At 36.3% G+C, this 12,150-nt stretch overlaps 1 protein-coding gene across 1 annotated transcript in view; it reads right to left on the bottom strand.

Annotated features, from left to right (window-relative positions):
• The window catches only part of LOC149847224 (putative UDP-N-acetylglucosamine--peptide N-acetylglucosaminyltransferase SPINDLY), a 43,025-nt gene continuing 30,875 nt past the window's right edge, over positions 1 to 12,150 (bottom strand). Inside the window, exons 11-18 of the mRNA XM_089996873.1 lie at positions 10,043 to 10,241; positions 5,880 to 6,074; positions 4,927 to 5,021; positions 4,686 to 4,821; positions 4,297 to 4,514; positions 3,605 to 3,732; positions 819 to 1,163; positions 1 to 145 (exon numbers count right to left, since the gene is read on the bottom strand). Coding sequence (XP_089852999.1) covers positions 117 to 145; positions 819 to 1,163; positions 3,605 to 3,732; positions 4,297 to 4,514; positions 4,686 to 4,821; positions 4,927 to 5,021; positions 5,880 to 6,074; positions 10,043 to 10,241 — 1,345 coding nt within the window. The 3' untranslated portion in view covers positions 1 to 116. The remainder of the gene's footprint in view (positions 146 to 818; positions 1,164 to 3,604; positions 3,733 to 4,296; positions 4,515 to 4,685; positions 4,822 to 4,926; positions 5,022 to 5,879; positions 6,075 to 10,042; positions 10,242 to 12,150) is intronic.

Consider the following 12,150-nt stretch of genomic DNA (forward strand, 5'->3'; position numbering starts at 1 on the left):
ACCAGTTCAAACCCCCAAAGGGTGTTCCTTACCGAAGCTACTGTTCATACAGAAGCCAGATGCAGTGTGCCTTTAGATGCTTTGCCCCATTGCATTAGCCTGATTGTGTTCATAGATTACAAATCCACTGACGCAGATGATCCTCCTGGTTCAGCATGAAAACAACAAAACTAAAAGCAAGATAAAGGGGGTGATGAGAAGCTCAAAGCACATGTATGACTAATTTCCTTGACAATAATAAGCATTATGGTGGGGACAGACACTCGGGCATCATAGAAAAATGGTCACTGTTTGTCAACTATACAATGTGCTAGAATTTCATCTAAGCATAAAAAAGGGGCAGAAATTTGTTGGTCTTCCTCACACCACCTGATGGATACAGGGAACAGGATCTTGTATCCCCTCCACCAGCTACTAGCCACATAGCAGTAGCTACATTTTAACTGTAGCAAACTGAAGTGCAACTCTTTTTAATCAAAGATTGTATGACTACCTAACAGAGCTCTGTCAACCAACCCCAAAATCTCACTGTCTTTACACGGCTCCCTATGTTGCATATTCTGATGGACACCGAGTAGCATCGCAAGCATTGCATTAATGCAGTCACTGCAGAAATGTAGCTCAGCATTTGCAATAAATTCAAGAATACCAACAATCTTAGCAGAAAGCGGGGTGTGACAGTTCATTGCATACAAACATACATATCTTCTATCCAACCAACTGATCATATGCAAGGCAGATTATATTTCAAATCACTTGTATAAGCTCCCCTATGCTTCACCGTATTAGTAAGATCTAACTCTACTGATTCCCACTACCTTCGCTTGAATGATTTGGGATTGATGCTGTAACTGGATTGATGCCGTTCACTTTTACAACTTTTGTCAAATCTGAGATTTTCACAGAAGGCTTCTCAGAAGCAGTCTGCTGCATCATTTCAATTTGCTTCTGGGCCGGGATATCCCCTTTGCAATACCTATGCCACAAGGTTCGATATGTTGATTCCAAACCCTGAGTAAATTTGGGTCCATCACAAACAGTGGACTTCAGCATGAGTTCACGCAGACTCATCCTTAGTGTAGAAAGTGCAGAAACATCAGAGGCAAGCTGTAGTGCCAACTGAATGTACTCTTCTTCAGTTTTTACAATTAAGTGGTTTAAACCTGCAAAATGTAGAGCAATCAAATTATTCAAATCTGATTAACAGCAGTCAATTGTTATTAACGACATAGGCATGCGGAAAGCAATAGCATGTGTCCACAAAATAAAGCAGAAGCATCATATGCACTATTTTCTGTTTTTTTAGGGGTTTCCTTTCATGGAGGCTCGTGCGGTTTGGAAAAGCTAATGATATACCAAAAGATCATAGATAAACTAGAAGACAAAATTCTAGTCCTAAGCATGATGAGATCAATAAGAAACAACGACCATATAATTAACCCCTAAATTCCCAGCTAATTTAACTCATGCATAAAATCTTTAGTTGCTGGGATCCAAAGTGAACATCATAAGACCCTTAATGCCACCTTCACAGTAGAATCACTTTTTATTACATCATTCCATTAGCCAACTTCAAGCATGCAGCCAAAGGATTTTCCTATTTGAAAACATGTTAGACCCTAGTGATGCATATGCATTTTAGAAAGCAGGCCATGTTATTCCTTTATGAAGCATGACACAAAGATGTTATGCACTTAATATGATCAAATACAACTTCAAATAAAGAAATCCATATTCCAAGAACCACCTTAGCATGATTGCCAGCAACACTTCCAGCAGTATTTTGGAATTTCTGTTACACAGGACAAATGGAGAAAGCCCCATAAGAGATTTATACTTCACATTAACATGGAGAAAAATGGAGAAACCCCAGAGAGAGATTGATGCATCAGTTCTTGCAATTTCCTTCCAACTTGGGCAAATGAAGATGTGTCACAGAACAAATGCTTCAAGGAGGTATGCTAGGGGATGGGTTCTGCTGGGACTTCCAACCTGAGATCCCAAGTTAAGATAGTGTCCTCCACCAATCCAAGCATCATACTCAATCCCAACCCCAGAAGAGAATAGGTTAGCTAACAGAATTTGTCGGTATGTTGTCAAAAAATAAAGATACAAAGACATTCACAATCAATATTCCAGTATCAGAGACCCACAGGCTGCCAACCCACTTTTCTTCTTGTTCGTCCCCCACCTTTTCTTCCTCGTTTTCTCCGTCCTCTCATTGTGATGGCCAACAGTAGGCAATAGCCAGCAACCTGAGATGGCTGGCACTGGCTGCCAATGATGACTGGCTACCGCAAGTCACCACACGCACACACACAGACAAAGAGGGAGGGAAAGAGGTCTTGTTGACTGTCCAGTCTAGAACAGATTGGAAATTTTGAAGGTCCAAGATTGTGTGTGTGCACCTTTGTGTGTGTTGTCACAAATATTCTTGGGATATTCCCAGCAAAGGAAATTCTTGGGATATCTGTGATAAATTAGAAAAAATGGAAATTGGTTTACCACAATAAACTCAAAGATATTTGTGAGACGCATGTGTGTGTGTGTGTGTGACTGCGTGTTTGTGAATGTGTAAGTGGAGGGCCACCAACTTTTCTCTAAACACTAAAGTTTCAAAATTAGGGCTGCTAATCGAGCCGAATGAACCGAACAGGGTATGTTCAAGCTCAAATCATGTTTGTTTTTAATCAAGCCGAGCTTGAACTCGGCTTGTCCCTGAATGAGATGAGCCAAACACGAGCTGGCTTGTGTAAAAACATTCAATGTTGTTTATACATGGAATATGTATGTTTGTATATATTACACTTGAAATATATATATTTTATACATTACACTTTATAGTTCATGTGTATATATTTTTCATTCATCCCTTTCTTTTTATATATATTTTATGCATTATTCTTTTTATATATTACACTTAAAATATATATTATAAATAAAAAATAAATTTTTTTAATCTTTATGAGCTCTCCCGAGCTGAGCACCATGTTTTCGGGCTTGACTTGTTTAAGCTATATGAGCGGATCGTGGCTCGGGTCGCCACCTATACGAACCGATCACGAAAAAATTTGTGACAAGCCAAACTGATCCGAGTCACAGCTGCTCGGTTCATTTTCCAGCCCTATTCAAAATCATGTGATAGAAGTCTCAGGCCAGATCCCCCTCAAAACCGTACATGCGGGGATTTTAAAACTAAATATTCTTTAATTTCAGAAAACATACAATTGCATTCATTCATTTGTGACATTTGAAGATTAAAGAATCTTTTTTAAAATTAAATTGTAGATATTGAAAATGTATGATACACACCTGGTTTTGTGGAAGAGAGAACTACCCCAGAATTTGAAATTGTTCAGTGGAATAAAAGTTGGTGAAATTGCTAACACCAAGTACTACCCACGACTTTAAAAATATACGCCATTTTTTATCTGGCGTCCAGCCTAAAACTTTGTATACTACTTTAGAGAACACCAAATAATGTGACAAAAGTAAAATATGAAAGAACAAAAAATAAACCACATGAAAAACAAACAAGATAAAAAGCAACATAAGATTTCAAGTCATATTAATGATTTCACAGTAAAAAGTGTAACATGCTCACCAACTTTGGTAAGAAGACTGACACCAACATTATGGGCATGTACTGAGCCTGCCATTGTAACACATGGAACCCCCATGTATAGTGACTCGCAGGTAGTTGTTGTGCCTGCATAAGGAAATGTGTCCAAGCTGCATGGAAGAAAAAGAATAAAAAAGGATAATATCAATGGAGGTTAGTTACCTCAAAATAACAGAACTGTGGCATGATAATGAACTGGATGGCTGATAGATGGAAAACATGAATGTAATAAAGAGCCAGCAAAAATTTATATTATTTGTACACAACGAATGTTGATAAAGGGCATTTTAGTTTGGGAATAGGTAACAGGAGTTTGCAAGAAGCAGGAATATGCAACAGCAAGCAAAGACTCCAAAAAGTTTTTAAGAACTAGAACCTTTTAGCTTATTACAGAAAAGAAAGGCATCCCTGTGTAGGTGTGTGCATGTGCAGGAGCAGGAGTATGGTAACATCATCAGTGTTTTTGCAAGCCAACCATTTAGTTCCCATGCGAGAACTTTTATTCTTCATATGGCCATATTTGGATAAACTAAGAAAAAGAAATGGCAGAAAAGAACAAACAACTGGAAATCTTAGTCAGACTAGCTATTCAGAAATCATAAAAATGTAAAAACAAGCATATTGAAACATGACGATCCACCTTTAGAATTAAATCAAAGTTAATCAAGCCTCACCTAATATCCATTAGAGAGTAAGCCTGCATATGATCATGATTGAGAAGGATCAGTGGCAGAAGATCAACTCGTAGTGGCTCCAGCCCTAACTGCTCCAGTGTTGAAAGGAACCTTTTCCTTACGCTATCACAGCAGAAGGGCTTACACTTCACCACAAGCCTTGAGTTTGGAACTGCACATAATATTTTTGCCCAAACTTGGAGCACCTTTGGAGTTATCTGGAAGAAATCATATTCAAGCGGATCAATGTTCATCTTCAGAAGGAACAAGCATCAAAAGGCAGAAAGAGGTAAATTTTACTTATAAGACAATCTGTCCTATGGAATCCAAACAATAACAGAAAGTTCAAAAGACACCAAATATAACACAAATAGCATATTGTGAAGTACCTTTGCCAGATTATTAAAGCTCCCAAATGTAATAAAGCCATTCAAAAGTGCTGGCGTTTGGGAAACAGAGCCTGCTTCTGGAGAGGGAGTATAACAAAGAAAACACTCTGGCAATCTAATAAGCTCCTCAACATGCCTGTAAAAACACGATAATTACTCGTTATTAGCTTCTACCTGGAAGCTTTAGAAAATCTAAAAACTGACAAACAGATGAAACTCTAATAAGGAAAATGAAACGCACTTTTGTCTTGTGTTGGGAGGATCAGCAAGTGAATCAGTGAACCTATAATCAATTGTAGGCAATCCAGTTGTATTTGGATAACCGATCCAAGTTGTCTGTGAATAGAAATCAAATGAGAAGCTGTTGGGTATCAGAACAAACTGAACTAAGGACATAGAGATTGGTACTTAATAAATTCTGAAAAAACTTAACTTGAAGCAGGGCAAAGACTGAAAGGGAAAACGAGAAAATAAATCAACAGAAATCCATCTGCTTAACATTGATCGTTCTCTTCTGTCTTACTTAAACTCAATAACATTTTTGGGCAAGATACAGTCATATTAAACTGGCCTTCTTAATTTCAATACAAGAGTAACAGCCTAGATAAAGAGTTATTTGTCTAATATTAGCAACCATCATTTTCCTATTGACACAATGTCCAAAATGACAGGAAACTCTCACCCAAACAGCATCTAAGGAGTATATCTTAAAAATATTGCAAGTGCTTGCGTGTGAATGACCAGAGCATAGAAGAGGATTACAGAAGCAATTTGGTCCAACAAAGCATAGAATAAAATAATCAGTATAAGAAAAACTATGTATTGAACAACTAGAGAACCAACAAATTCAAGAAGTCAGCACAAACTGCAACCCTATGAAGGCAGTTGATGTAACTGGCATGGCTTTGAACATTAATGATAAAAAATCCCACATCCTTGTAAAATCATTATAGTAGACACTACACGTGCGTATATTCATGAGTAAAGCATTATTCTTCAAATTATATCCTTCCACCCATAATTAGAGAATTGAGAACCCAATGACACTCGAATTATGACAACCCTCAACAAGCAGGACAATCAGAGAGGAACAAATGAAAATAATTCTCCAAGTTGCCAACTTCTCAAAATACGTAAAAATTGAATGCCAATGACAAGAACTGAAAGGTCTAAAGCTTGTTAAGGTTGAAATACCTGAATAGGGGCAGGTCTGCAAGCCATCATCCCTAACTTATTGTTTGCCGTATGCCCAGTAAGGTCAACCAAGATATCAACTTTGTCTTCTCTAACAATGGCAGCAACCTTCTTCTCATCAATACCATGTATGTCTCTCCAAGTCCCACCTTTCTTCAAAACTCTTTCTTTGAATCTATTGGTTTTATTATCTGCCTGGAAAATGAATAACATGAAAATTCAACTTATGTTCATGCAAATGCATCAAAACTATGTATCAGCATGAAAAATCTAAATGTTTTTTTCCATAAAATTTCATATAGATATATGAAAACACAAAATGGATCAACAAGGATGAATAAAAAACTAAGAAAATATTTCTGTCCATAATGGAAGATTAGGATAAATCATAAAGAGACTGGACTTGATTTAGGTTGGAAGAGAAACATTCACTGTATGTATCACAGATACCTTCATGCATCATAGTAATATATTTGTATATTAAAAAAATACAAATTGAGACTTGTTATTGCTATAAAAAAAACATGATTAAACATGATGTATACACACAGATGTGTAGATGTGTACACGCACCATAATACATACATAATATGTGTATGTAGAAAAAAAATCAGTCCAGGAGTGTAACTTCAATCACATTCTTCTCTTACTGTCCATATCTTAATCCAACAGCTTAGGCATCTTTTGTGTGTGTAAAACAATGATCCAAGTTTTATCAATAAGCAGCTAAGCCTCTCGCCTCTCAGCAACAAACATTTCAAGCAAAAGATTAGAAGTCATACACAAAAAAAAAATAATCAAATGATGTTCTCAAGGAATCAAAAGGACTTCCATCGATATTAAGCGGTCATCTGCAGCAACTTAACAGACAATGTTTCTCAAATCATAACAAATGTTTCTATCAGCATATACATTCAACAGATTCCCCAAACAAGCACCAAGAAATGAGATGAAATGTCTGTTAAAAAAGCATATGACTAACAAAAGCTATCAATCTCCAAAACATAATGACAATACAGCTAGCATCATCTGATTGTCATGCACGTCTCTGCTATCTTGAAAGCTGAGAGTATTGGATAGATCCAGAGCTATGTCACAGGGATCCAGCCAACCGGGTGCCGCACCCGTGTCGACGCGACGCGGGTGCGGCACCCAGTGCGGTCAACCAGACCCTGGGCGTGGTCAATGCACCCAGGGTCAAAAATGTCCAATGTTTGGACTTTAAAAAAAATGAAGCCCGATAAAAAGGGCTGAGAGGAGGATTAGGGCAAAAAAAAATTTGCCCTAATCCTCCCGACCACTCCTTCCAACCTCTCCTCTCGACCTCGACTATGCGATGACCTAACCCCGAGGCCGACCTGACGTCGGCGACGACCTGTCTCCCTACCCCGACGCCGGCGATGACCTTGAGCGACACCGTCCGGTACGCATTCTTTCTCTCTCTCATTCTCAACTTCAATCTCTCTCATTTAGATGATGCAAAATCTGTATTTTAAGATAATGCAATTTACAAGGACGGTGGTAAAGAGATTTGGGCCTGTGACTTAGATTTGGTCTTATGGGTAGCTTTTGGGTATGCAAATCAGATGAATTTAGGTCGTTTTTGAGTTAGTAAGCCTTTGAATGTGATTTGGGTGCCTAATATTGAGATTCAAGTGAGTTCTATTGATGGTTTGGGTGTTTTGTATTGGACGGTAACTGGTTCTTTATTCTATACTCTAGTTTTGGTGTTGCTGGTGTCTTGATATTACTGTAGGTAGTAATAATTGCCTACTGGCACCAGTATTGTGATAGTTCTGCTGGCATTACCTATTGTAGCATTTTGGGTGGTGACTCTTGTGTGGTTCTTGTGGGTATCAGTTTTGGCTTATCCTTGAAGTTTTGCGGTGTTTGCTTGCTGTAACTGTGATTCAATTTTCTGTACTTTGTGCTTTGTGCAAGATTTTTTAATATTGTAGTTGGTTGTTTGGTGAGTTATGGAGAAGAAGGAAACCATTCAAATCATTCCCATCAAACTTGATGGCACAAATTATAGTTGTTTGCTTGTTTTTTTCTGTTAGCTATGTATATCTGTTGTTAACTGTTAAAACTTAAAAATTATATATATATATATAAATTTTTATATTTTTGCTGCATTCCCGCACCCAAGTTTTTTTAAAGTGCCTCACCCCCGCACCCATGTGACATAGATCCAGAGAGATTAAATTTTCTAAGTAACATGGCATTATACCCTTGTTTATGAATGAACTTGTGATTTACTTTAATGTAGTTGTTATACATCACTAAGCCATGAGGATTATTTTTACATTTGCAGTAGAATTTTCTAATTTCAATACTACACCAGCAAACCAAGAAATTGCATTTCTGAATAGACGCCCTATAACATCACCTTATACCAGCATAATTAAACTAAAAAGCTCCTAGTGTGTTGAAAATCTGTGTCAAACTGCAAATGCACACATGAATACACTCAATATTTACGGGTTCTAGTTTTATGAAAACTCCATGCCATTATCAGCCATATAGATGGAATCAAGTTGCTCAGTAGGTAAAGGGAACATTATTCCAGAGGAGTTCCAAGAGTACATACCAGTAATTAATTTAACGGCCCATCTTGTTTCTATATCATAGGAAATATCCATTGACATACAGCCTCATAGGTTTATGCATAAGCTCCACTAGCAACTTCAAGTTGTAAATCTCACAAGAATCTGCCTTTATAATCGCCAGACTTGACCATCACACCTTCACATTTATTGAAGATAGCACGTAACCTGTATTTTAAAGACAAAGATGTACAAGTCCCCTACCCACTTTCCCTCTCTCTCACCTGCAACCCAGTTGCTTTCTTCTTCCTCTTCTACTGCTTCTTCTCTCTCACCTATCACCACCTGCATAACCAGGCATGGGGCCAGGTCTGCTTGTGGCTCCTTTGAACTAGGGCCTAAGGCCCTAATTATTTGAAGAAGCCCTGCTTGAGCCTGGACTAACTTTGCATGAAAAACATGCTTCTTTTGGAATTCATACCCAACTGGATTCAGACTGGGGTTCACGTGTAGGAACATGGGTTGTGGACCAAACCCATTTTTTTGAAATCCAGGTACCTCCTCACAAAATTAATGCATGTAGTTACGTCAACCATTCTCCATATGTTTGGAATAACTTATACCTTTTGCTTTGAGCAGTCTTGCATAAAATTTATTTCCGAGTGCTCTTAATTTGCATAAGCGTATTAACTATTCTGTCTCATTGTTTACAGTTTATAGCACTTATAAGACATTAATCCTAGATGGGAAGTAGTGATTTTGTTACTTGAAAAAGTTCAATGATCACATAACTTAAAACTATTACACCAAAAATGTTGCTAGATATTACTTTTTGAAATATATTTGTTATTTGCTGATAGTTATACGATGTTGGTTTCATAAGTAATGCATCCAATCATATTTATTCGAATTTTTTAAGTTTTGCCACCTGGCCTTACACTACCACTTTCACAACATTGTCATGTATTAAAGAAAAGATGATTTCATGTGGGTTCTGATAGGTTGGAACCGAATATTTACAGAGGATATATCTGGCAGGAATTAATACATGTTGGCATCAAGCGGACAAGCATGATCAGTGAATAATTCTACCCCAATGATTTTGTAGAACCAATTGGGCAAAGAACAGATAACAAAATAACTAGAAGAAAGAAAGCACCAATAAATTTTAAAATCCAAGGAATTTATAGAAAAGTGTTAACCAGTTATAACTGTGAATGATAAAAAAGAAAAAAGAAAAGTATTTAAGCAGGTCATGTCTTCGTATTGAAATTATTGGATCGAATGCAAGACACATCTGATCACAAACAAAATGGTCCAAATAAAGTATTGTTCCTTGGTATATGTTGCCTACTTATACACTCCCAATAACGTGACCTTATTTATGAAAATAGCATACAATCTTTTGATAATGCTTGTTAAGATGCCCAAAATATAACTTTAAAATTTCCTCATAAAGAAAACAATATATTTCAGTTCACATATTATCCACCATAAAAGTTCGTCTAAAAGAGGCACTGAGAAAAAAACATTATGAGAGGAAACATGTATGCATGCATGATACATCAAAGAAGACACATCACTTATACCACTTAAGTGAAATGAGAAGATTATTACCTTAACAACAGCAGAGTACACAACCATCCTGTAATTTGTATAATCATGGTACAAAATAGGTGCTTCTATGAAATATGAGACTGAATGAGTAAAGTAGTCAGGAGACACATATCCAATAACAAGTGGCCGCTCAAAAACTTTTGGATTGTCCCAAGAAGTATATTGTGGATATAACCTTGCAAATCGCCTGCCCCATTCCCTGTAAGAAATCATGTGCATCACAAGGACTATTCAAAAGGAAAAGGCAATGAAGAGGTAACATCGATCCATATGGCCATTTAAAAGAGTTGACTTATTTTAACCACCATACAACACACCACAAAATTACCACATTATATTTAAATATTTCATATGCTTATCCTCGACTATTGGGCTGGAAATAGATCAGGTTGGGTCATTTTGAGGTAAACCTAAGAATGAATGAATTAGGTTTTTTGGCTCACTTCAACATTTACCAAGTCTGAAAGGCCTAGAAATGTACACAACCCATCTGTGTTCAGGCAACTCAAAGTCAGAACTCAGGTCCATCTCGGGTTGGGCCAGCCCATCAAGTTTTTGGTTAATCATATTTTACAAGTATGATAATCTTACATTTAAAATCATGATCAAGCCACCATTTTGTTCATGAATCATGATAGATCCACATAATTATTCCATTCTTCATGTCTTCTCCAATCACAAGTTTAGGCCATTAAGGCCAAAACGTCCCATTTCAAAATCCAAAAAGATTAAAGAAATATGGAACTGTATATAAATTCATATATTATCATTTTATTTATCACTTCATCATGTAATGAAGCATGATAATAATTTACATAATGGTTTTACTTATTGAATATAGACCAGTGTCACCGATATCAGCAATATTTTGAAAATATTGCTTTAATATCGGCTATTTCAAGGTAGCCGATATTAAAGGTAATATTTCACGATATTTTCAAAATATTGTGATAATATCACGATATATTTGGGGAAAAAACTTGTTTTAAATTTTAAGTTTGCATTTCCTATATTTTGTTTCTTTAATGTTTTAAAACCCTTTAAAACTTGTTTCTTTATATTTTTGAAAGAAAAATAATGCAGAATTTATTATTTTATTTTTTGGTTATTATTTATATTTTTTTCAACTTTTTAAACTCCCGAGATTTCGCAACTTTTAAAAATCTCTCCGAGAAGTACCCGGTTCGAGATAATACCTTGAACAATATAGGTGACTATGATATAGACATACTTGTACATAGGAGACAATAGCTTTTAATCAGATTTGGGCAAAGTCAAGCTTAGTAATAGGTCAAGTAGGTTCTTTGTTGTCATAGGCAGTGAGCCCCTAAAAAGGCCTATGCAGGGCCTAGGCGGTACCCCAAATAAAAAATTTAAAAATACATAATAAAAAATATGTATACAACATAAAATCAATCAACAATAAGCAATAGACAAATAATATGTCGTTGAACACTGGAAAAAATTATATTACATAACCTTAACCTGCTCAAACAAATTAAGAATAAATTAACAATTGAATAAACAAACCATACAATTAACAATGTGAATGAACAATAAACAAAAGATAAAATCATGTATACAAAAAAATTAACAATAGATGTAATACAAGCAATAGACAAATAATGTTTTTTTTAATTCTTCTTCTTCTTCTCAACAATAGACATAATACAAGCAACAGACAAATAATGTCTTCTTTTTCTTCTTCTTCTCGACAATAGATATAATACAAGCAATAGACAAATAACATGTCTTCTTCTTCTTCTTCTTCTTCTTCTTCTTCTTGAAGAAGAAAACAAATGAAGTCTTCAAAAAAAAAAGCCTTTGCGGTCCCAGCATAGGCGGTGCCGAGGAGGCAATATATGGCCCCACCGCCCTTGGTTGCCCAGGCAGTGGGGCTGCGCCTAGGCGCCACCTTTGAAAACTAAGGTTTCAAGAAAGGTTACTAGACTACAAAGCGAAAGCGGGAAAAGAAATGAGAAGAGAAAGCGAGAAGCAAGATATTTTAAAATTTATAAAAGCGGAAAACAAGGAATCAATTTAAAAGTGAAATAGGAATAAAAGAGAAGTGGTATGGGATCAAATGGAAAGCAAAACGTAAATCAATG

This window comes from Nuphar pumila, chromosome 2, assembly GCF_984573655.1.
Source record: "Nuphar pumila chromosome 2, dmNupPumi1.hap1.1, whole genome shotgun sequence".
In the NCBI taxonomy this organism is placed as follows: Eukaryota; Viridiplantae; Streptophyta; class Magnoliopsida; order Nymphaeales; family Nymphaeaceae; genus Nuphar; species Nuphar pumila.